Genomic DNA, 25,785 nt, shown 5'->3' with positions numbered 1-25,785 from the left:
GGTTAGATTCATCAAACGTCACGTCACAGGTTTCTATAACACATCCAATGGATTTGTTGTAGACTCTGTAGGCGTGAGAGTTTGATCCATAACCAACAAAAATCCCTTCTGTTGTTTTGGATTGAAATTTTCCTAACCGTTCCCGTTTGTTGAGGATGAAACACTTGCATCCAAACACACGAAAGTACTTAACATTGGGCTTGTTCCCAGTTAGGAGCTCATATGGAGTCTTATCCAATATTGATCGAAGGAAGAGCCGGTTTGATGCATGACATGCAGTGTTGACGGCCTCAGCCCAAAAACTATGTGGTGACTTGTATTCGCCTAACATGGACCTTGCCATTTCCGCAAGTGTCCGGTTCTTCCTATCTGCTACACCATTTTGCTGAGGGGTGTAAGGTGCGGAGTACTGATGTTCAATTCCCTCATCACTAAGAAATTCTTCTAGGGTGTAGTTCTTGAACTCGGAGCCATTATCACTTCTTATTGCCTTGATGTCCTTGTCAAACTTCCGCTGGACTTGTTTGGCAAAATCAATGAAGGTGATCTTTGTCTCGTCCTTAGACTTGAGAAAGAACACCCATGTGTATCTTGATTAATCATCAACAATGACTAGGCCATACTTTTTCCCTCCAAGACTTGCCCATGAAGGAGGCCCAAACAGATCCATATGAAGGATCTCTAACGGCCTCGAAGTGGATACATTGTTCTTGGGTGGATGTTTTGATTGATGTTGTTTCCCAGCTATGCATGCACTGCAAACACGATCTTTCTTAAAAGATACATTTGTTAGTCCAAGAATGTGATTGCCGTTTAAGAGATTTTGAAGATTTCTCATGCCGACATGGGCAAGCCGGCGATGCCACAACCATCCCATGTCGGCCTTGGCCATTAGACAAGTTGTATGGAAGGTGCTCTCTTTCGAGAAATCAACCGTGTAAAGGTTGCCATCCAACTCTCCAACAAAGGCCACTTCGAGAGTGTCTCTCTTAAAGACTTTCACATCCGTTAGTCCGGATAATGTGTCATAACCAACGAAAGCCAATTGGCGAACTGAAAGTAAATGATATTGAAGAGATTGGACAAGCATGACATTTGCAATAGACATGTCATTAGTGATTGCCACCTTGCCCAACCCAATTACCTGCCCTTTCGACCCTCCACCAAATACAATGCTCATGTATGGTCGAATGGCTTGCATGAAGTCATAGAGCAAGTTACTATCTCCGGTCATATGATTGGTGCATCCACTGTCGATCACCCATTTGGCTCCTCCGGAGAAAACAGCCTGTAACGAATTAAGTCTTGGTTTGAGGTGCCTATTTCGTCATGGAGCCTCTCACATTAGTTACAAGAGTCTTAGGGACCCAAATAGCATAAAATCGGAATGCATTACGGGGACCAAGGAATTTAGCATAAACCTCTTCTTCCTTTGATTTTCGAAGTACATAGGATGGAGGCATGAATTCAGTTGTCTTGTTGTGAGTAGGCGAACCCCTAGTGGCCGACCCACTCACAACCTTACCTTTCTCCTTGTGTCCCTCTCGTACAAATATTTCTTTAAGCGGAGTGGTACACTTGAGAGGAGATGCACTTTTCTTGGCGGTGCTTGGATTGAACCCAAGCCCTTCCTTGGCAAGGCCTCCATTGTGTTGACTTAAGATCTCATTGAGAGTCTTTTGTCCTTGTGCACATGTCATGAGACCTCTATCTAGTTGTGCCTTTAGCAAATAGTTTTCCTCAAGGATAGATGTCAGTTCACTACTAGAGTTAGTAGTGCAGGTATCAACATTAATAATAGGTGAGGAGTAAGCCTTAGCTAAAGTGTCAAGATAAGTAACCTTGAGTGCCTCAAAGCTCTTTGTAAGAACAATGAGTTTCTCTTCCTTGTCTTTGAGAGACAAGGATAGACGCTCACAGTCCTTAGAAAGGGAAGCATGAGAGTTCACTACTCGGTTTTTATCATTTAGTAACTCTTTGCACACAGATTCAGCCTTTTTCAAGGAGGCAAGATCATTAGCATGTTTATCAAGGTTTTCACCAACTTTTGAGCATAATGCATCATTTTGTGCTTCCTCATACAAGACTTTCTGCTCAAGGATTTCATTTCTTTCCTTCTCCTCACTTACGTGGGTTTCGAGTTCCTTGATGGTATTGGTGTGCTTACTCACCATTTCCATAAGTATGCGAAACATAGTGAGCTTCTTTCCTTTAAGAGAGCACATAAATTTGTTTATTTTGGCAAACATGGGATGATCTAAGTCATTATCCTTATAGTGATCTTCCGCATCAAGATACTCATCAGGAGAGGTAGAAGCTAGACTGAAAGAGTTTAACCGTGGAGTTACCTTAACCTTATCATGGGAGCTTTGGTCTTCCTCATCTCCCATGGCAGTCTTTGCCATCAAACACTTGTGCGCGTTGCCCTTGTAGTCTTTCATATAGTTGTAGTGAACAACATCACCACTTTTGTTGACTAGCCTCAAGGTGTTTTGTGTATCCTGAGCTACTCCGGCAACCCCACCAACGTCTTCTGTATCTGATTCTTCTTGTGCAACCATTGCTCTTTCATCTGTTCTCTTGAGCTTGGAGTTCATAGGGTTTGGCAACTTCTTCTTTACAAAGGTCTTCGGAAACCTTGGTTTATCTTCTCTCTTCTCATAAGGGCAGTCATTGGAGAAGTGGTTGGTTTCCTCACAGTTATAGCATTTCCTTACTTCTTCTTTGGGAATCTTCCCTTGAATTTTCCTGCACTGAACTTCTTTACAAAGAGAGCAATGTCCTCATAAGATGGGCTTTCATCAGAGTCAACATCATCACCATCTTCGCAGTCATCATCACCCTCTTCTTCTTCACTTTCTTCTTCATCACATTCATGCTTGGCTTTCAAAGCAAGATTGATCTTTGATGTTGAAGTGCCAAGCATGGCAAGGTTCTTTGTTGCATTTGCCTTTGACTCTTCAAATAATTGGAAAGTGGATATGATGTCATCTGGAGTCATTTCTTTGAACCCATGGTGCTGCCTCATGTCCCATACCATTTGATGGTGGTACAGAGCAAGAGCATGAAGTAACTTGTCCACGAGAAATCTCTTGGTCAGATTGAAACCATCTTGCGTCTTGTCAAAGTCACAGGACTCAATGTCTGCGGCGAGAGTCATGAGCCGTTCTAGCAGTTGCTTGGGAGATTCACCCTTTTCCATACAGAAATTATGTACTTGCCCCTTGGCAATTTCATATTGAGCAAGTCGAAGAGTGGAGGTACCGATCTTGGTCCTTATAATGCTATCCCACAGTTCCTTGGCACTTGTGATGTGAATGTAAGGTCTCCGTTGCTTGTCATTCATTCCTTTTCTTATGCACATGATCGCAGTGTCATTGAGATGCTTGTCATAAGTTTCTCTGGGAGTGAGGCACCTTGGATCTACAGGATTGTACCCATGCTCGAGGATGTGCAACATCTCATCATTGGCATACCTAAGATGATCCTGCATACCAACTCTCAAAATCGGAATTGTCATCAAGCAAGGGAGGTTTTCCTCCAGGATTGTACTTAGGTTTCTCAATTTGAGATCTAGCATAAAGCCATGGAGCACTGGTTTGGTTCCTTTCCGGAGGTTGTTGGCCAAATGAAGAACCGTGCACATGTGGCCCTGAGGCCCTCGGGGACGTGGCTGTCCCCGTGGTTAATGATGCCAGTCTTATTTGGACCAAGGCCCCAAGAGAAGCATCATGCTCCTCTTTTTGCTTGGCAAGGGCCCGTTCCAGGTCCTCAGAGGTGAAGGACTTTACTTCCGTGGAAGTCCCGTCCCTCTCCACTGGAGCTACAGTAGTGGGAATCCCGTCCATCTCGCTCTAGGGCGGTTAAGCCACAAGAATAGAGCATGAGGCTCTGATACCAATTGAAAAGGATCGATATGGACCTAGAGGGGGGGTGAATAGGTACAGTTCCAAATTTTAACAATTACTTAGCAATTTTAGGCAAAAGTGCGGAATATGAGTGTAGGCCTAATAATTGCTATGACAAGGAGTAAGCTATTTAGAGTGAAGTAAGGCAAGCGGTAAACAATAATCAAATACAAGTATGAAATAAGGATTAACACAAGTAGAGAGTTAGGGTTAGGAATAACCAAAACTCCAAGAGAGACGAGGATGTATCCCGATGTTCACTTCCTTGGAGGGAAGCTACGTCACCGTTGGAGGGGCGGATGTTACCACGAAGGCACACCAACGCCACGAAGGCTCATCCTATTCTCCCTTTGAGATAATTCCACGAAGGCGTTTCTCAACCACTAGTGGTAAGCCTTGAGGTGGCTTCCAAACCTTCACAAACTTTCGGGGGAAATCACAATGGTTTGATTCCTCTCCGAAGACTCCTACCGCCTAGGAGTCTCCAACCTCCAAGAGTAACAAGATCACGGGGATTGCTCAAAACTTGCTCAAATCACAAATCACTTTGGTGGGAAGGAGGAGAAGGAGACGATCTATCTATTGATTGGAACAACTCTCAAAGGGACTCACAAATGCTCTTGGGATCTAAGATTTGGTGTAGACAAGAGTGAGTGAGAAGAAAGGTGTTCTTGGATGTGTTCTAGCTGTGTTGGACACCCTCTCACGAAGTGGGAGGGGGTATATATAGTGGGGAGTGTAAAACAGCCGTTGGGGACACTTTAAGTCACACAGGGTTCGGACGTCCGGCAGTTTACGGAAGTCCGGGCGTCCACAAGGGGTCGGACGTCCGACAGGGGTCGGTCGTCCGAGGGCTGTAGATATGTCTGGGAACACTGTGAGTTGAACAGGGACCGGACGTCCGGAGAAGGCGGGAAGTCCGAGTTATTCGACTCAACTTCTTGTGGTGCAAGGTTTCGGATTTCTGAAAGGGGACGGACGTCCGGCCCTCGGACGTCCGGAAGGAGCCGGAAGTCCGAGTTATATGGCTCACGTTCTTCTGGTGCAGGGCTCCAGATTTCCGAAGCTGGTCGGTCGACCGGCCCTCGGATGTCCGGAGGGAGCCAGGAATCCGAGTTTTATGGCTCAAGTTCTTCTGGTGCAGGGCTCCGGATTTCCGAAGCTTGTCGGTCGTCCGACCCTCGACCGGCCCTCGGACGTCCGGAGGGAGCCGGAAGTCCGAGGCATTAGACCTGTTTTGAGATAGGAGCAGAGTAGAGAATATGTGGTATTGAGCAGAATAGTGAAGATGTGGTATGAGAAAATTCATCGCAAAACCTGTGATCCCCTCTTAATAGTGCGGGATCCCTATACTCAAGAATAGTAAACTCAAAAGGATAGTCTACATCATCTTTTCTCATCCCGAGCCTTCTTGACATATAAATCCCGATCTTCTGAGACCACCTTGGCACATAATTCTCAATCTACTAAAGTACTTGCCATCCTGAGATACACTCAACAAATAGGATTAGATTCCTATGTATGTGTTGTCATTAACACCAAAAGTCGATTAGGGGTATAACATGCACTTTCATCCACGCTTCATGGAAGCGGATGCAACTCTTCCCCTCCAGCTAAAGCATCCTCTTTGCCACTCTCACAAGCGGTGTAGCCGGATATAGGGAAAGGATGAGGAATGTGCCTCCGGGGCTTCCGGCAGTGTGATAAAGCGGGCTCCCGGACATTAGAAAGACAAAGGGATCTGTCGCGGCCAGTTGTAGACTAGTGTAGTGTATCTGTGTCATGGGAATGGAGCGCCGCGTGGCTAGACATGCACATAGTTTAACTTCTTTAACTAAAATGTGTCCAAAATATAAATGTTTTCGTTCGGTTTGTATGAAATGTGTCGTGTTTGCATGAATTTCGTCTAATTAATTTATAAATTGTTTGAAATGTATATGAATGGTGTTGGATGAAGACCACCTACATCCATGTCCGTGGACTAACCCCTATTCATGAATAGATGGGGAAGAAAATTTAGGTCCTAACTCCTAAAATCAACCATCTATTCCAATCTAAAGTCCCCCTTCATCTCCCTCAATTATCTTATTATTAATCGGAAACCCAATGCAGTGTTTTTACGCCGCGCGGCACAGTCCTCTAGCGCCTCTCGACAAGATCGGCTTCGGTGCATGAAATCCAAACGGACGGCAACGGGGCCATCGGAGGTTGAGTGCTTACCTCGTATAGCAGCTGCAAAACAAGGTGTCCCGCGGCTACAAGTACTAATCCCGATCGCAAATCATGATCGAGACACAAAATCCTCCTCGGCTACACTTAACCAACTATTTTTATCCACCATGCTCAATCCAACAATTGTAAGGTTTCAGAAACTTACAATTCCTGAAAGAAATGATGGTCTCTTGAGGATCTTGTGTTCCGGCCTCCTGTCCTGCAGGTAGGGCTGGACACGGGCCGGGCCGGTCCGGTCCCGATCCGAGCCGACGTTTGGACTGGCCGTCGGCGGACCGGACCGGACCGAACCGAGCAGGCGAATGGTCCTGTTTCTAGGGACTGGACCGGCGCTGACGAAGCCCGAGCCAGACCGAATGGACCGGCCAGCAACCACGTGTTTCGATGTATCCCGATGCAGCAGCAAGGTGGGCTACGTGCGCGAGTGATGTGATGAAGTGGATGACGAGCACGAGCAAGGACGTGCGCGAGAAATTAGCTAGAACTGCAAGTTCAGCGAAACCAACAAACTGAATTTTCTGAACCTGACGAAAGTGAATCAACATAGCACTCTCTTTATGTAACTACCAGTCCTAGTCTCTAGAGCATGATTGTACGAGCTTATCTTGATGAGTTTTTAACGGAGGTTGTTAGCGTAGTGGCTGCACCTGCGTGCTCCTCTTCTCTGTACATTTGTAACACTCGACAGATGAATGGAAACATGCGAGCTCTTTCTCTTTTATTGCTCCTTCTTACACTGACGAAACTGACAAGCGCAGGGATGCCTCCAAGAGCAGCGGCGGCGTCACCTTCAGAGCGTTCGGTATCATGCCCGGCGACGCTTATTCCTCGTGGTGCCGGCGAGGCTTTTGCCTACCTGAGGCAGCTGTAGGCCGGTGTACGTGATGTATCCATGGTAGGAATTGGGGCCACGTTTGGGTTCGAGAACTTCAGACGGGTGACGGTGCACGCATGACAGTGATGGCAAGCGGTGCGAAGAGGCTATGGCGCATCGGGACATGAGGAAGGAATGGTAGGGAAAGCTCGGATACATGATGGTTTATACGGGGGCTGCCGATGGGCCACGACCACGAAGCACGGAGACAAAGATGACTGCAGCCGGGATATGCTTTTTCTCTCGGTCCCAACGAGCGGGCCGGTCAAAGCCCGGACCTGACCGACGTTTTCTCGGGCCGAATTTCACGGCCCGGACCGGCTGATACTTTTGTCGGGCCAGGACCGCTCGGTCCGGTCCGTAGCGGGCCACGAGCAGGGCCAAAAGACCGCTCGCCTCGTCCAGGCTGACCTGCAGGTGCTCTGCCAGGCCGCCGGTGTTGTTTGTACGTGTAGGCGCCGGAAACCTGACTGCATGAGCATCATCGCCGCAGCATCTCTATCGTTGATATGATATTTTTTCTGATTATGAACCGTTGTTTTTAGATTGTAGTGGATGGCAGATTAACGAGTTATTACAACATAAGTGTACAGTAACAACCGAACCCGGTCGATGGACGATAGAGCAATCCTGCATATCACTGAACCTGAGAAAAAAAAGTTACTCTGCTACTTTCTCTTAACCATTTGATCTCAAGAAAAACGAGAATATGAATTTAATAATATATGGAGTACACACATACATCAATTCCTCTCTCCAGCGATCATGAATTCATGATACATCTAGTCAATTGCAGAGTTCTTACTGCTGGTGATCATGTTCATGAATTCCTCTCTTCAGCGATCATGAATTCATAACAGACAACTACTGTAGTAGAGAGAGCGAAGAAGAATCTACGAGAGAACTGAAACTAAACGTGAACTGGGCGTTCTCCATCGACCTTCGCGATGGTCCCGCGGCGCAGCTCCGCCGCAAACTCTGGGTCGTGCTCCTCGAAGAATCTGCACAGTGCGTCCATCGGGATCCCTTTGCCGACCTTCTTCGCCTTCTTGCAAAAATCGCCGGCGTTCTCTGTCCGCTCCGTCGGTGGTGGTCTCTTGGAACTGGCCGGTCGTGCCGCGTCGGCGACCGGGTCCGGCTGCGGTGGAGCGCGACGGGGCTCGCGGACGTCCCATGATGGCACTCGTGCTACTCGGGTGGGTTTGCTGTTCGTGGCGGGGTACTCGACGAGGTAGGACTCGGTGCCGGGGGAGGCGGAGAGGACCTTGGCGCGGGCGTAGATCACCACCTGCCCGTTGCCGGAGAAGACGACGTTGGTGAATAACCTGTTGCGCACCTCGACAGCATCCCCGCAAGCGAATCGCAGTTGCCGGCGCGCCGCATCCACGGTGGGCTTCTGAAGAACCTTCTGAGGCAAGCGGGGCGCGCTGTTCGTCTTGGCCGCTGCATCCATCCGATGAATCTTCTTCGGCGAGCGGGGCGCGCTGTTCGTCTTCTTGGCCGCCATCGTTGCCACGTTTCTGCTCCTTTTGGGTGTAGCCTTCGACGCGACGATGGGCAATGGCAGGACGGCGCGCGGCGGCAGCGGCATTGCCCTAGATTTGGCTTCCAGTTTTCACCTTCTCTCGACTGAACTCGGACGATTCCAAGCTGGATGGGGGAAGATTGCATGCCTAAGCTATATATTGGCGTCACTCCATGTCCGAATTCAGCTCCAAGTTGGCTTTTTCCCCCTTCTGTTTGACACTTCATGTCCGAATTCAGCTCTGTTAAATGTGTTCTCAGGATTCTCCAAAAAAGAAAACAAAACAAGTTTTCTTTTCTTTTCTTTTTTTGAGACAAGAAAACAAAGCTATTAGTTTTTTTCCCTTGTTTTCTCCTCCGAACGAGGCCTACGCTCGATCGGCAGTACTGGGCCGGTGAACCTATTTTCTTTTATATTTTTTGGCCTAAAAAATGTTATAAACAGGCTAGAAAGAGCTACACGCAAAAAGAAAAAAAAGAAAGAAATACTAAAAGAAAGTAAAATAATTAAATGTTAAAGAAAAATATTTCATGATTTCATACAAGTTGTTTTTGGTAGCAACATACTATCAGGTCGAAATAATGGTCGATGATCATATTTTGGAGACTATATATACATGTTAAATTTTAAAACGTCTTGTTTCTCGGCGATGTTTTTCTATTGAAGTAAGTAAATTAGAGGATAAAATGCTCCATGTAATACTTTATCTCGAGCGCATGTCAGTGTGGATTTGTGTTCCACGTTTACCCTAACAAGTTGCTTTGTTTGTTATCTCAATCATAATATAATCCAGAATTTTAAGTTGTCCCATTTTTAATGATTTACTTATACAACATCTTAACATTGCTCCACTCCTTACAACTACTAAGCACCCATGTTTTTTCTTGAAATGGACCCCGCCTGTAAGGAGCTGGTCGAACCATAGTGTGCCACATGACACTATCGGAGCCAACATTGTATCAAAACACTTTTCAGAATAAAAAACAGTAAGGGGTTTTAGATTTTTGTGAATTCTCGAAAGTATTCACAAATTTTAGAACATGCGCATGAATTTAAAATGCTAATAAATTCAAAAACACTTCATCATAATGAAACAAAATACTCATGAATCCTAAAAACAAGTTCAAGAATTTAATAATTTTTCACAACTTTTTAAAAAATAGTCGGGAGTTTAAAGAAGGATCGAGGATTTTAAAAATGATTTTTATATTTAAAATGTGTTCACAAATATGAAAAGACCTCATGGGATTTTCAAAAAATCTACACAATTTTGAAGATTTGTGAATTAGACAAAAATATAATAATTAAAATTGTATACCAAATATTAATAAAATTTTAAGATATCCATGAATAAGAAAAATAAAAATAAACTAAATATTAAAACAAACAGGAAAATAAAACATGAAAACAGGTAGAGAAACAAAACAGAAATTTTCACAAAACCGAATGGACCAGCCTATATAGTCAACCAAATTGCACTTGTGAGGCTTTGTGTTTGCTTGTACCCTTCGCGGTACACAAGGAATATGAATTGTTGCCATAATGACTTGCGAGAATAATAGAATTAATCCAATACTAACAACGAACGCGGTGAAGCTTGCACTACCCTCCTTTATTGGACCCTAATTGACAATTGAGCAAAATGTATAGATATTCATATGTATGTTTCTAATATTATTGCCGCCTATTATTTTACAAGGACATGTGGAAAACAAATTTTTGAGTACTAATACCCTTTTAAATAATTATATTGAATACTCTGAAATAATAGGTGCAGAGTCCATGCAAAAAAAAAATACTTGCATAGTGTACGAGTCTTTTTATGTGGTAATCAAAATTAGTGATCAAAGTTGCACTTGGAAGATAGTGGCAATGTACGAAACGCAAACTTTCAAAGGGTTGGAGAATAACTATATTGTTTTCTATCACATAGTATGAATATTTACTAAACAAAAAACACCATTGAGAAGCTAAAGATGATGCCCACGCGTGCTAGTTGTGAATAATCTAGTTTCTGATGCCATGACTATTGACTATCAAAATACTCTTGCAAAATACAAACTATACAGACATGAAGAGAAATGAGTCTTCATCGCCTTAATGATTAGTCACTCAATGTTGAATCATCATGTGAATCATATGTATTTCCTTAGAATAAACACAATGCTTGTAATATATGAACTCTCTCTTAAGTGAGTTACAACTTGACAAACATAAAATTGTTTCAATCTTTTGCTCCAGTTCAAGAAAATCAAACACTCATGGACGGTAATAATATCAGCAGACCACTCTATGAAATAATCTCAGGGAAAAGTGATTTTCAAACAGTTAGCAACCAAACTAGGGGCAATCATGTACAAAACACTACAAAAGCTCATAGGTTGAAACTGAGATAGAAGGGTTAGATTTTATACCTTTGAGATTAAAAAAACTAGATGATATGTTGTCTCCTTGATGCAAAGATCAACTGTAGTCAAGATGTTGAGCAAGGTATAGACAAACATGTCTAATAAATGTTCGTTTTATAAAGTATCTCGAAATGGCATTAGCATATATTAGAATACATATGAAACAGATACCAAGAAGCATCAGACATACTAACAACCAGGGATAACTGCCCCTTAATCATGGCAAGCGCTTGTTTATGTTGGTCGTACTTGGACACGGCCTATGTGCCATAGAGGTCAGCGTGAACATTGGCTTGGGTGGCAAGGATAGAGCGGCATAGAATAACAAAGCCGATCAAGCGCCAACATGTTTTTTGAATGATCAAGAAAGGAGAAAAAATCTAATGCAACCCAAAAGGACCATGAACTATTTTAAAGATTTTTTTTAGTTGCATGCAAATGATTATGTTTAATTATGTATTTGTATCTGTCTTCGTACTTGCTAATGGCAAATAATGATGATGGTTTCACATGGGTATCCGGCTCGGCGTTGGCTTCCTGTCGGGCTGGTTTACTGGCTCCTACCGGCCTTCCTGGCGGCTCGATGTGCACCCGTCTTGGCATTGGTTAGTTGCTGCTGGATTGGTTTGCCGAGTCGGGTGTCGTTCTGCGATGGTTGGGAGTCGGGTGGCTCGAGGGGTTTGCTCGAGGTGTCTTTCTCCCCAGTTTCGTGTGTAAGGTGTACTCGGTTTGGCATGTGATCTCCTTTTACACCTGCCTTGTATATGAAGTATGTGTATTTACGTTTAAGCATCAAATAGTATATGTGTATCAATAGGCTAGCTAATGATACACTTGTTATTCATATGTATAGATGAAACATCGCGTCCCTGACGGAAAGGCCAATTTATGGCCAAGAAGCTAAGCAATATATGAACAACATTTATGAATAAAAGAAGCTAAAACCAAGTGCCTCACAACGCCACTTTTAATCAAAACGAGGCAAAGTACCCTAGGTTTGTATCTACGTGTAATAAATTTCATTTAATTTATTAAGGTTGATGCTCCCATTTTGCAACCGCGTCTAATAAATTTCTCAGTTGCATCAAAAGCATATGTATAACATACTCCGCACAAAGAAACATGCCTCGCCCAGTCTTCATTCATACATGTTTCTTTTACACTTATCTTGTACATAAAACACATGAATTAACATATAATATAAAGAAGAAGGTGCAATAATAGGCGATAATCCAGTTTTCGTTGGATGAATACCATGTGAGCACACACAGTCCAACTGCACAAATCAGGATGTTTGGTACATCATATTGAAAGAGCGAAATAAAACATAGCCAACACCTGACACTCGTTAAATTACTTTATGTGCATCCGTCTACGCACACTACCGGCCATCCCTACTGTTGTGTAATTTCGTGTGCATAGTTCTTTTTGTTATATCCTTGATTTACAGCGGCTAGAGAACCCGGGCTACTCGCCCATAATGTGTCATCTCACAACGATGACAAGCAAGGTTAATTGGACAATGAGCGCTGACAGTCATTGTCGTACTTGGCGAGCGTTCATCAAACGGGGCGGTTAATCCCCGAGTAGGCTACCGTGTGTTGGACCCCTTTTCATCTGTCGCCCGTACCTGCGTCGTGCACAACGGATAGATGTGTGATGAAAGGGATAACACCGCTTCACGGTAGATGACCAGTCACGGCTTTCGCGCAAAAACAAATGCAACCAAAAGCAAGGTGAACTATTAGAACCTGTTTTGCCAAACCATATGAAAAAGCATGTTGACCCATTGTGCTTTGGTGCCAAAAACCACACCTAAGCTTGCTCGGGCTTTCAGACCAACCGAACATATGCAAAACACGATAACCCATTGTGCTCGTGGTATTGTTGACGTCGTCGTCACTACCGCCATCGTCACTTATGTTTGACGTGTCCACCATATAAATGTCGTGCATAGAGGTCTCCTTCCACTTTTCTGAGGGCGTCGTAGCTGGTGGTTGGTGCTCCGCATACTGGCCGATTTCCTCTTCCTCGTCCTTGACCTCATCAATGTTTCCCTCAAGGATGTTGGTAAGATCTTGAGGTTGGCAATGAGATGGATGGTGGGGGTGGTCGGGAAAATTGACTTCCTTCGATAAGTCCACAATCTGATTTGACATCGAGATCGGGAGATCTAACAACTCTGTGATCCGATTTGACATCGATATGGGGAGATTCGGCGTCTGCTGATCCTCGATCTGGCGAGATGCTTGACCCGAGAAGATAAGCTCTCTACGAGATCCGCGGTGTACAACATGTTGTCCAATATTTTAATATGCCTGGAGCAAAGGTCTGAGCCTCACCGAGGTGGTCAATCGACTTGGCGACAAGGATGACGCTGTCAAAGACGAACATCTGGACCAGCACGAGGATAGCGTGAGCATTGATCTGAGTGTTAATCTGCACTCCCATAGCACCGCGATGCTCACCTAGCAGGACCTGCATGGGCCACCATTGTCGGAGCTAAATCCAAAAGATTCATTGGTAGTGTATCCTAATTTAGGTTGCGATGGTAACAGGGACACATGATTTACCCAGGTTCGGGCTCATTAGAAGAGATAAAACCCTATGTCATCCTTGTGCTTTATTTCGTTGGAGTGTATCGAGAGAAGAAAGTACCGAGAGATTGTAACTTGTCTATCTACGAGACCGACCCCTTTGTTTATATACCATACCGAGGGGTCCTAGAGTACATGGATCCTAGTTGACTACGTAAAAGGAGGTAGAATCCTCCATGAATTCGGCTTCTTGTCTTGTACGCCAAGTCTTCTGGAATCTTCATGTTATGGGGCCGCCCAATATGGCCCAAGGCGGAACTGACAAGTGGTCCTCGGGAGGACCCACTAGGCTGGGAACCGTTATGGTGAGAGGCCCCTTAGCAAGGACACCATCACATATCGTGGCTGCGGCGATAGGAGTAGAGGCGATCTATATTTCCAAGCGGCGTGACAGATGGATCATGTTTTTTTGTGCTACCTATACATTTGGCCCCTTGAGTTTTATTACAGAGAACATTGGGTAACCACTGCCACACCTTCATCTACCCTTCATCACACAACATATCATTCGACGGCTACTAGCTAAACTCATACATGTACCCTTCTTATGGCCCATCGCAATAAGGGTCATGACCGGGCATTAAAATTACATGTACTCTAGTAGATGGCACCACAATTCCTTTTTCTGGTCAGAAGGCAGCCATGTAATAACATTCTCCCTACTAGAAAAAGCATACTCCTGGCAACCAAAGAAAGTTATATGATAATATGCTCCTGGCGGGCCAAAAAATACTTGCAAAATGCAGATTTCCCAGGAAAAAAAACATGCATTGCTACTGGTTCTAGAGGGTGAGAGAGAGGGGTTATACAATATGCATGCAACACTACTTCCACACCTGCAACCTGGGTCCTTCCATCTTGAAGTGGTGCTTAGTCTGAAACGGCATAATATACATCCAATAGTTAGAAACAAGGGGGCACCGCATACGGCAACTACCAGATCCTCACTCATTTTATTATCTTCTACTTTAGTTTTATTCTCTCGTTTGCCAATGAAAACCATACCCCCTAGAAGGGATTATGTGAATTACCTGGGTTTTGTTTTGTGAAAATTACTAACCCTCTAGAAAGGCAAACAGTTCGTAGGATTATCATTAAGTTTTTGTAGAAGGGCTCTTCGATCATTGGATTGGGGTTGTCGTTTATGCAAGATGCACTTCAATGTCTCTAGTTCCATACCCAACACAACGTCACACCTTTAAAAAGCTCAAAGAGGCCCTTAACCAGAGATCCTTCCATCCAAAGAATTTTTCCTGTTCCTAAAATTTATAATTAAAGGTGGCAGCACAGCTAAAATTTTGCATGCAGGAACTTTTGTTATGTATGCTTAGCCTATTATTCGTTGATCCTAGTGGAAACAATGGTAGCTTGAGATTATGATGTCAAACATGCATAGACTTATGGTTATTTCTTGAACCAGGCTAACCCCCTTTCCATTAATCATAACCAAAATACGTAGTACATCACAATCCAGAGTTTACAGGAAGCGAGAAAGAGAGGAAAGCTTAAACTTATAGTTATAGACATGCACACCACGCGAACAGAGTGAGCTAAAAACAAGGTGGCAGTTTCGATAACTTTCTGCAACAACGTTGCTCTATTGATGTCGATATCTCAAAAATGTTTCCCAGTTCCAGCTAAGCATGGGCAAACTACGGCATAAGGGGAGTGAGCTTAGCTAAGGTAGAACACATACAGTAAGATAATACAACAAAATAGCATATTTCAACTCTGGCGTCTGAACATCACTAAGAGCATTTTCTTCTTTCTAGAGAGCATCACTAGTTTAGTTTTCTCTTTTTGGGGAGCATCACCGGTACTTGTAGATCTAGTGTCACTGGTATGTGAGTTACAGGATTGGCTTCTCCATGAGGGACCGGCATGTAGTTGCGCACGGGATCCTCATGAACCGGAGGTGGCACTGAAAATAAGAGCATGCCATCAGATAAATAACTAATCATGTGTGTCAGATTATCAGATGGTTGTACAGACACAGAGTGAATAGAACGCCATGAGCCAGAAGAGAAGACAAGAAAGCTGATCAAATCAAGACATCATGCGTTGTGCAAGGGTCATTGTTTGTAAGTATACTAATAGATGGAAACAGCAGACATCAAGAACCACCAATGAACCCCACACAGTGATGTAATTTCTAACAGCTGCTACAAGATCCCGATATCGCTAGCTAGTTGCAAGAACTTAATCTAGGAGTGGTGCTATAATCAACACGGGTACTAGAGATCCCCTACCTGGCTGTCTCGTGTTATCCAACTATATATAGGCAGCATGCATTAACGGAATTCTCATATATTTTATATTCATGTAAATGAGATATAATCCATCAGCCACTAGGGTGTGCAATGGTCTACGTTATGTTACCAGTTGGTGCCATCCAATTTACAGAAATTTAAAAACAATAAAGTAAAGTCCAATTTATGACATCTCAACCAGTTATGATCATTTAAAATATGAGTGACACATGTGAACTTTGCTTACGGGCATGCCCTACTATCCTGTGCATCCGAGCTCACCACCTGTCCTACAACTTAAATAGTTCCATTAAGTACCACAATATTACAAGTACACAAACTTGTAACGCACTCTCAGTTGACAAGGCAATCTGAAAACCATTTTATCATTGATACGAATTTCAAGCAACAGTGGTCAATGTTCAACCAGACGATAGACGCTCCTCAAACAAGCATTTCATTTAGCATGCTAGTTTAAACTAACCATGCTAAAAGTTGTGCATAAATACCTTTGGCTGGTTCAATAGGCTCTGTCTGACGAGGGCGATTTGGAGGTTTAGGTACCTTGAACGAAAACTGAGATAACTGTAAACCAGCAGCGCAGTCTGGGTTGTCTTCAAGATACCTATCAAAGTATAACATATGCAGAATAAGCTAAGCATCTAGACAGATTGAACCACATGGAAAGGTTCACAAATTCACATAGTATACGCGTGTAAGAACACACAAGATTCCTATAAACAGGCCCCCACAAAGCTAAACCTAAATGCTGGTTGTGTGCTTCATATGATCATTGAGCAATTGAGGTGGTGAAAGTACAATGATAACGCTATTGTGACAATTATGACAATAATAGTGGATAGCATTCAGACGTGGTTATTGACATGCTACATGAATGTAAAACTGCATATAAGCATTAATAATTTAATATGCTTAAGAAATACTGAAGGGAAGTTGACCAAAAGTAAGTTGGCATACTTTTTGAGCTCTTTCATTGATCTTATAGTTCTGCCTGCAAGAGAGATATAGTACCTGAAAGGATGCATATAGAATATGTTACCAAGCAGTATACAACACATACATGGAATGGCAAGCACATTCTTCTGTAAAGGTGCGTAGCAGGCCACGGAAATGACTAATTAGCCATTGATCAAATATGTATGGCATTATATTGCTAAAACATAAATAAGTATGGTGATGGCTCCCCTCTCCGCTCCGCTCCTCGCAGCTCCCGCTCCTAGCCAGTCCCCGCGCCTAGTCGTGCAGCCCCGCCGCCGTCCTGCCCGCCGGTCGCCCCCGCTTCCGCCGCGCCATGGCCACCTCCGATGACGGCCGCGACCGGCGCCGCCACCACCGCGAGGACCGATGGAAGGACTCGGACAGCTCCTCCGGCGCGCGCTCCTACCGCGACGTCGCCCGCACCCCCTCCTCCTCTGCCGCCGGTGCGCCAGCCGCAGGCGGCCCCCATCCTGCCTCCGCGCGCTCCCGCTTCTACCCGCCTGGGCCCCCGGTCGAAGGTCCACCGCGTGGAGGACGCGACGCAGCCAGCGCCGGACGCGGGCGGAGCCTGGGAGCAACCAAGGAGCCGGCATCGCCGCAACTCCCGGCGTGCGGACGCGCCTACGCCGCGGCTCCGCCGCAGCCCCAAGCCGGAGGAGTCGGCGGGCCTCTGCTTCCGCTGCCTCGACCCGGGCCACACCACCGCCACTGCACCAAAGAGCTCCGCTGCCGGCGTTGCCTCCTCCTTGGCCACGAATCCCGAAACTGCACCCCTGCAAGTCGGGCTCGCGACCGCGCTCTTCTTGCTTCGGCCGCTCCGCCCCAACGGCGTGCGGCTCCGACGCCACACCCCCCTCCCCGCCACCCCGCGCTGCGACGCCCGCTGTTGACCCCCCCCCCCCCCCCGGCCCAGCGCGCGTCATCGTCCCCCGATCCGTTGAGATCAAGGAAGTCGAGGCGGTGCTGCAACGTGGGATGGTGGCCACCATCACCGGCCCCAGGCCGCCCGTCGCCGCCGACGAGGTCGCGGACGCGCTCTTCAACAACCTCGAGCTGCAGCCCGACGACTTCTCGATCCACCTCCACCACCCCGAGGACGTCCTCATCGTCTGCGCCTCGCAGGCCATCAAGGACAGGATCTATGGCGATCACCACATCGAGGGCCCTTCCTTCTCGCTGTCTCTATGCCCCTGGAGCAAGCTCGCCCACGCCGGCTATGATAGCCTGGGACACCGCGTCGAGCTCGAGCTCCGCGGCATCCCGGCGCAAGCTTGGAACTTGAGCACGGCCGAGCGTATCCTCGGCAACTCCTGCTGGGTGGAGCACCTCCATCCCGAGACTCGTTCCAGGTCCGACCTCGCCACCTTCCGGCTCTCTGGCCGCACCCGTGACCAGTCGTCCATTCGCCGCCATGTCGTCCTCGAGATCGTCGAATGCATCCCGGCGCGTGCCCCCTCCCAGGCTCCCACAGTGCGCTCCCTCACCTACCAGATCGCCATCAGGGTGGTGCACGATGAGAACAGCCGGCACGCGCCCCCTCCTGCCCGCCACGCCGGCGGCCCTGGGGACGTCAGAGGGGATCCTCCCCCCGGGCGCAATGATGGTCGTGGCCCTGGTCGCCGCCGTGGCCGTAAGCGTCGACGCCCCAACGCGCCGGCTGGCCACGCCGATGGCGCGCCACTCGACTCCCTGGCATGGGCCACCGCCGAGGGCTCGCGCCGTCCTGACGGGGTCGCTGTCGACACCTTCTGGAAGTCCGCCGACCACCGCTTCCGTACGGCACGGCCACCGCCGCCGGCGGCTGCCGTTGCGCATGAGAGGCATGTTGCCGTTGCCCGGGAGGATTGGGCCCCATCGCCACCGTCATCAGCCTGCAAAAGGAAAAGGAACCTGGCAGAGGAATGATCGATCTCCTGTCCAAAGTGTGGCCGGGCCCTCCACGGTCCAAGATGCGATCGGTGCTCTTTCGACAGGGACAGCTGGCGCCCCCCGATTGCTCAGCCGCCCTTCCTTGCCAGGGACAGGGCCCGCCACCCACCAGCCAGGCTTGTCGCCTTCCGCACACGAGCGCGATCCGCTGTGTACCCCGCATGGCTCGGCCGCTGCGCCGGCCCCACCGGCCCCGGATCCAAGGCGGGTTGGGCATGATGCGACCCCCGATTCGCTCGGGGACGAGATGGTCCCTGATTCCCTGCCTCCCCCATCCGCGGCACCCGAGGAGGATATCCTGTCGGGACAAAGTGGGTCTTTGGCAGCGTCACCCGCTACCAGCCCGCGCGATGACGTCTCCGAGGAGGCCACGCCCTCCCGCCCTTTCGACCCCGAGGACGACCCCGCGCCGGATTCAAATCCCGCAGCCCTCGCGCCAGGCGCGGGCTCCCCTCAGCTGACGCCTGGGCCACCCTCCCCTCTCGGGCTGGGCCTTGGCAACACTTCCGCTGGGCCGGGCCTCGACGACAGCCTTGCGCCCAGCAACGCGCCCCTGCCAGCCAGCCCACACTCGGTGGAGACCCCTCGCCCCACTGCATGCCGATTCGCCTCGCCGCCCATCACGCTGCGGAGATCGCGCCCGAGAACTGAACCGCGCCCCATCGCCTAGACGCTGGGGGACTTTCTCGCGGCTGCCACTCGCCAGCTCAAAGGCGCCCTGCCTACTCCCGGGAAGCGCCCCCGTCGCCCCACCCTCTGCTTCTCGCCGCGCCGCGGCCGCTCGGCCACCCCGAAGGTGGCGACCTCGGTGCCCCCCACCGCTGAGTGGCGGGCTCGCGTGCAGATTCTGCACACCCTGGGCATCATCGGCGCCAACCAGGTGATCACGACGGACGCGATGAAAGCTTACGACGGCGTGTTCGTGACGGAAATCTCGATGGACGTGCTCGCCGCTATCGCCAAGTTGGTCGATCGCGAGCTGCCCGCGATTGTCACCCCGATCCCATGCACGCCCGTGCACGCTGGCTGCCTCGCGGAGGTCTAGCCCGCCGTTGTATCCCGCTGTCAAACTAGTTCTTTATGTCTCACAACCTTAAGCTGTTGATCTGGAATGTGCGCGGGCTGAACGCGAGGGCGGCTGGCGATCCGCTCGCTCGTCGCCACGACCGACGCATCGATAGTGTGCCTGCAGGAAATGAAGATGGCCCTCATTGACCCCTCGATTGTTCTGGAGACCCTGGGCCTCGACTTCGACGGCTTCTTGTCCCTGCCCGTGGAGGGCACACGCGGGGGCATCCTCCTTGCTTGGAAGAGCAGGGTCGTGACGATCTCCGACCCACTGCTCACCACCAATGCACTCACCGCTAGGGTTGCCTCTCCCGCGGGCACGCCGTGGTGGATCTCCGTTGTCTACGGCCCCCAAGACGAGGACGGCAAGGTCGCGTTCCTCCAGGAGATCCGGGACGTGCGCCGCGACTGCACGGGGCCGTGGATGCTTTGCGGTGACTTCAACCTTATCCTGCGCGACGAGGATAAGAACAACGGGAACCTTAACCGGAGAATGATGGGCCGCTTCCGGCGTTGCATTAGCGATCTGGCCCTGAGGGAGGTGTAGCTCAATGGCCGCCGTTACACCTGGTCCAACGCGCAATCTCCGCCGACGCTGGTGCGCCTGGACAGGGTCCTGTGCACGTCAGACTGGGATGACGCCGTCGGCGACTGTCACTTGCGCTGCCTCGCCTCCGTGGTGTCCGACCACAGCCCCCTCCTGCTGGATTGCTCCCCCACACCCCCAGCCCACCGCCGGTTCCGCTTTGAGGAGTTCTGGCTGCGCCTCGACGGATTCTAGGAAACGGTGGCGCTAGCCCGGGCTTCGGTGCACGACGATGACCCATTCCGTCGCCTCCGGCTGCGCCTGCAAGCAACAGCCAAAAGGCTCACTAGCTGGAGTGCCAAATCAGTGGGCAACGTCAAGCACAAGCTCGCACTCTGCAGGGTGCTCATCCTCAGTTTCGACAAAGCTCAGGAGGACCGGACGCTTTCGCCACACGAGGTCTGGCTGCACAAAAGTCTGAAGCTCACCTTCCTGGGCTTCGCCTCGCTCGAGCGCACGATGGCCCGGCAGCGTGCGCGCATTGCCTCGCTCAGGGAAGGGGACGCCAACACTGCTTTCTTCAATTGGCAGTGCTCATACAGGCGCCAGAAGAACTCCATCTTCAGCCTGTCATCTGGCCAGCAGACCCACACAGGGCAGAACGAAATGGCGCAGGCCGTCTTCGGCCACTTCGATGACCTCATTGGCACGGCCCCAGACCGCGAGTGCTCGCTCAACCTCGAACACCTTATCGAGACGGATCATGGCCTGCATGACCTCGATGCCCCATTCACGGAGGAGGAAATCTGGCACATGATCACGCGCATGCCGGCGCGCAAGGCGCCCGGACCGGACGGCTTCACCGCGGAGTTTCTCCGCGCTTGTTGGGATACTGTGAAGCCGGACTTCATCGCCGTGTTCCAACAGCTGCATCAGCTTCGGGGCCGAGGATTCCACCGCCTTAACCAGGCCATGATCTCCCTCCTCCCTAAGCGCGCGGATGCCCAGGCGATCAGCGACTTCCGCCCAATCAGCCTCATCCACCTGGTTGCCAAGGTCTTCGCCAAGACGCTCTCGCTTCGCCTCGCTCCGAAGCTTGACGGGCTGGTTAGCAAGAACCAGAACGCTTTCATCGCGGGCCGTTCCTTGCACGATAACTTCGTGCTCGTCTGACAGTCGCTGCGCCTCCTGCACCAGTTGCGTATGCCCACGATCCTGCTCAAGCTCGACCTCGCGCGCGCCTTCGACACCATCTCATGGCCCTTCATGTTCGAAGTTCTCCGCCAGTACGGCTTCGGGTGCAGGTTGTTGGATTGGTTGGCCATCTTACTGTCATCCGCTTGCTCTCGGGTGCTGCTCAACGGCGAGCCAGGCCCCCCCATCTGGCACCGTAGGGGGCTTAGGCAGGGCGACCCCCTGTCACCCCAGCTGTTCGTCCTCGCGATGGACACGCTGGGTCGCCTCTTCCAACGGGCTGCGACTTTGGGCATCCTGGAGCACCTCCACCCACGCCGCCCCGTCCCGATCATCTCGCTCTTCGCGGACGACGTGGTACTGTTTTTCCACCCCTCCCCCGGTGACCTGGCCGCGATCATGGCGATCCTGCAGCTCTTCGGGCAAGCTATGGGCCTCCACGTCAACTACGGCAAGAGCTCTGCAACTTTGCTCAACTGCGCCCCGGGCGACTCTACAACGGTAGCGGCCACGCTTGGATGCAGGATTGCAGACCTGCCAATCACATATCTTGGGATCCCGCTCACCATTCGACGGCCCACGAACGTGCAGCTGCAACCCCTGGTCGACAGGGTCGGAGGAATGCTGCCCAGCTGGAAGTCCCGCCTCATGAACAAAGTGGGCCGGCTCGCGCTTGTCAAGTCCATGCTCTCTGCAATCCCCATTCACCAACTGCTCGTCCTCTCCCCCCCCCCCCCCCCGAAGAAGACTTTGAAGCTCATAGAGAAGATCGAGAGGGGATTCCTTTGGGCAGGTCGCGCCGCCGCCAACGGTGGCAGCTGCCACGTCAACTGGCGCCGCGTCTGCCGGCCACTCTCCCTCGGTGGCCTCGGAATCCAGGACATGGAACGCGCTGGACTAGCCCTTCGGCTGCGCTGGCTTTGGTTTAGCCGCACCGATGAGAGGAGGGCCTGGCATGGCCTTGACCTCCACTTCACCAACGAGGAGCGCGCCCTGTTCTACGCCTCCACCTTGCTTGCCGTGGGCGACGGGAGATCGGACAAATTCTGGGAGGATCGCTGGATTGACGGCCGCTCCATTGGCGAGCTCGCGCCACAGCTCTACGCTTGCGTCCCAAAGCATTGGCGCAAGCAGTGCACCATCGCGGATGGCCTCCAGAACCATGCCTGGGCGCGCGACATTCGCGGTGACTTGGGCATTCATGAGATCGGCCAGTACTTGCTGCTTTGGCGCGCCACCCAAAGCGTTACGCTCCACGATCAGCCGGACCAACTCATCTAGAGATGCACCTCGAGCGGAACATACTCCGCGCGCAGCGCCTACCTAGCGACCTTCCACGGCTCCGTTGTCTGCGACTCCTCGCAACTGACCTGGAGGAGCTGGGCCCCCCTACGCGTGAAGTTCTTCCTATGGCTCATCAGCCTGGACCGGTGCTGGACTGCGGGTAGGCTGCGCCGCCACGGCCTACAGCATCACCCGCGCTGTGTCTTCTGCGACCAGGAGCCTGAGACTATGCGCCACCTGCTCATCACATGCCCCTTCTCACGACAGGTGTGGCACGAGACGCTCTCCTGGCTGCGGCTGACATGCCGGCCACCGGACCGCGAGGCAACGCTCAATGACTGGTGGTTGCACGCCAAGCGAGAGACGCCCAAGGCCATGCGCAAGGGATTGGCCACGATCACCCACCTCACGGCGTGGCTACTATGGAAACACCGCAACTCCTGCGTGTTCGAGGGCGAGCAGCCCTCCATGACACTGCTATCCGCTAGGATCAGAGAGGAGGCAGCCCTTTGGGTTCGTGCTGGGGCCGCTGGCCTGGGGGTAGTCCTGCCGATAACTTGGGATGTTCACTAGCCTAGTGTTTTTTCCTTTCTGTTGAGCCTCAGGCACGGACCCTTGTACAGTTTTTACTATCCTCTTTTTCAATGAAATGAAACGCAAAGCCTTTGCGTTTTCCCGAAAAAAAATAAGTATGGTGACTTCTCAAGAGTAAAAATTCAGGGAAATTAGAAAACAACTGAACATCGTTTCCGCAGAAAGAATAAGTATATGAATTGGGAAACAATTTAACTACAATGTTGTGCGAAACAAGTAATACTCACACGTGAGCGAATCTTGTGCCCTGTTCACTCCTTAGAGTAATCTTCCTTTCCCACCCAGGAGGGGTATGAGGGATACCAGGTTTATCAATCGCCCATACCATGCCATTACCCTCAGACATATCAGTTGGATCATGGCATGTAACTTGTGGCTTCCACCCTTGGACATATTTGCACGAAAAAGGAACTTGTACAATATTCTCTCGGATTTTCTCATATTTCAGTTTGCTTGGTATAATTCTCCATTTCTGGCAAGTACTACATTCCACAGCATATGTATCAATAGTGAATTTTCTTTTTTTAGGCGGCACAAGAAAGGTGTTTTCTCCCTGGGCATTCTTATAAGAAACAACTTGATATGATGCACTTCCAGAGGAGTTTTCAGTGTCACTGTCATCCCATTGGTCCACAACCTTGTCAGCTAACATATATTGGCTCTCCTTTGGCTGTGGATGAGATAATGAATTCTCATCAGGGTTGGGCACAGGATTAGACGGGCTGGACCCCATAGTTTGTAGTTCCCTGTTGGAGGTAATCGCAAAAGTTTCAGAGTGGGAAAGGCAAAATGCTTGAAAGAGAAACAATAGAAACGTGAACATAAGATTAAAACAGAAGGGATACACCACCACGAAGATGAAAAGAGGGTGGTGAGCACAAAGCCTACTTATAGTAAATCTTCGATTTCTCAGGCCAGATATCATTGGAATTAGAGCAGTATGGTTCTCCCATAAATAAGGTTCATTATGGTATATGCCATAAATCTCAAACATTTTGAACAGCTTAATTACGTAACTAGGAGTAACGTAATGTTCTGAGATCCCTAGGCTAGATTCAAAGATTCCGTTAGCAACAGAAAGGGTGAACTTAACGCCTCATCGGTAGTTGGGGCATCAACAATCAAGTTCACAAAAGTAAGCATATAACTCGCAAATATATATTTAACAGCCTGAGCTAACGTAACGCTCCAGAATCCTAGGCTAGACATTGCCGAGATGCCATCATCATTAGAAACATAACCTGATGTAGCAATAGTAAATCGAATGTACCGATTGCAGTTGCAGATATACCTACTCCTCAAACAGACCTAGCATAGTAATCGAACTAAATCGCAGTTATTATATAAAAAGGAATCATGATTCTACTCAGCATCTCCGTTAGGCTACGAAATATATTACCTCATACTTCTCCAAAATCAAAACCTACTAATAACATGTAAAATTGCTGAATCAACCATTCCACATGTAAAATCTCTGGAAACGAGCGGCGTCGCGATATTCTCCAAAAGCCCTAGCATGGTAATCTATCTAAACCTAAATTACTTTGAGAACTATCTAATCATACATTCATAAGCAAGAGGAGAGTCGGGGAGGAGGGCGAGGTATACATACACGTAGCGCCTCCAATGGCGGCTTTTTGGTGGCCAGATTGGCTCGTCGGGGTCCTCGGCCTTCGCCGCGGGCGGTTTAGACTCACGGAGGAGCGCTGCCTCGCGGATTTGGGCGGCTTCGCAGGAGGCGGCCAGCCTCCGGAAGCACCCGGCCCTGAGAGGATCGCGGCGCGAGGAGATGCTCGGCGACCGTCGGGGCGGGGAAGAGGAGTTGGGCGCCCGACTCTCCGCCTCATCGTCCGCCTGGGTGGCGGCGGTGGCGCCGACGGACTCAGCGTAAGAGCAAGTCTAGTAGAACCCTCAAACCCTCAAACCCTTAAAAATAACCGTTTTTTTACAGTGTTCGTCGACAAATCGACGTAGACTAGAACCCTTAGACCCTTAAACCCGTAAAAAAATTTAAAGGTCAAACCTGCAAACCGAATCCCAGCCTGTAGAAGTGAGGGTTGGGAGGGAAAACCCAATCCCAACCCGCACTCTTGTTCCTCTCCAGCGCGGGAGGGAAAACCGCCCGCCCCCAGCTCCTCCCGCCGCCATGGATCCCCCGGCCGCCGCCTCGCCCCCGCCCGCCGCCGCGCCTGCCGCCCCGCCCGCCCAGGCCGTCGCCGCGCACGCCCTGCCCGCCCCCGTGCCGGTCCCGCCCGCCCAAGCCGCCGTTGCGCCAGCCCCGCCCCCGCCCCCGCCCCGCACGCCCCGGCCACCGTGGCCGACGTGGTGGCGGCGACCCACGTCGGGGCCAAGCGGCGGCGGGCGGGCCTCGCACTGCCTCCTCCCGCCCCGGCCGCTG

General features: G+C 49.7%; 1 protein-coding gene across 1 annotated transcript; it reads right to left on the bottom strand.

The window, feature by feature from the left end:
• Positions 1-15,112: 15,112 nt before the first annotated feature.
• On the bottom strand, positions 15,113-25,295 carry LOC123409915 (methyl-CpG-binding domain-containing protein 2-like). Its single transcript, XM_045102788.1, has 5 exons — positions 25,000-25,295; positions 23,615-24,133; positions 16,772-16,825; positions 16,303-16,418; positions 15,113-15,465 (listed from the first exon to the last, which is right to left on the bottom strand). The coding sequence occupies exons 2-5, from the start codon at positions 24,118-24,120 to the stop codon at positions 15,326-15,328; spliced, it is 816 nt and encodes a 271-aa protein (XP_044958723.1). The 5' UTR covers positions 24,121-24,133; positions 25,000-25,295; the 3' UTR covers positions 15,113-15,325.
• Positions 25,296-25,785: the final 490 nt, after the last annotated feature.

Source organism: Hordeum vulgare, chromosome 7H, assembly GCF_904849725.1.
Source record: "Hordeum vulgare subsp. vulgare chromosome 7H, MorexV3_pseudomolecules_assembly, whole genome shotgun sequence".
NCBI lineage: Eukaryota > Viridiplantae > Streptophyta > Magnoliopsida > Poales > Poaceae > Hordeum > Hordeum vulgare.
The sequence above is the reverse complement of the archived record's forward strand: the minus strand, read 5'-3'. Positions and strand labels throughout refer to the sequence as shown.

Bases quoted from the DNA above. Each gene is read 5' to 3' on its own strand.
- LOC123409915 (XM_045102788.1), bottom strand. From the start codon at position 24,120: ATGGGGTCCAGCCCGTCTAATCCTGTGCCCAACCCTGATGAGAATTCA. The intron at 16,826-23,614 runs GTGAGTATTACT...GCATCCTTTCAG, and splicing joins GGCACAAGATTCGCTCACGT to GTACTATATCTCTCTTGCAG. The intron at 15,466-16,302 runs GTATTTATGCAC...TCTTATTTTCAG, and splicing joins GCCTATTGAACCAGCCAAAG to TGCCACCTCCGGTTCATGAG.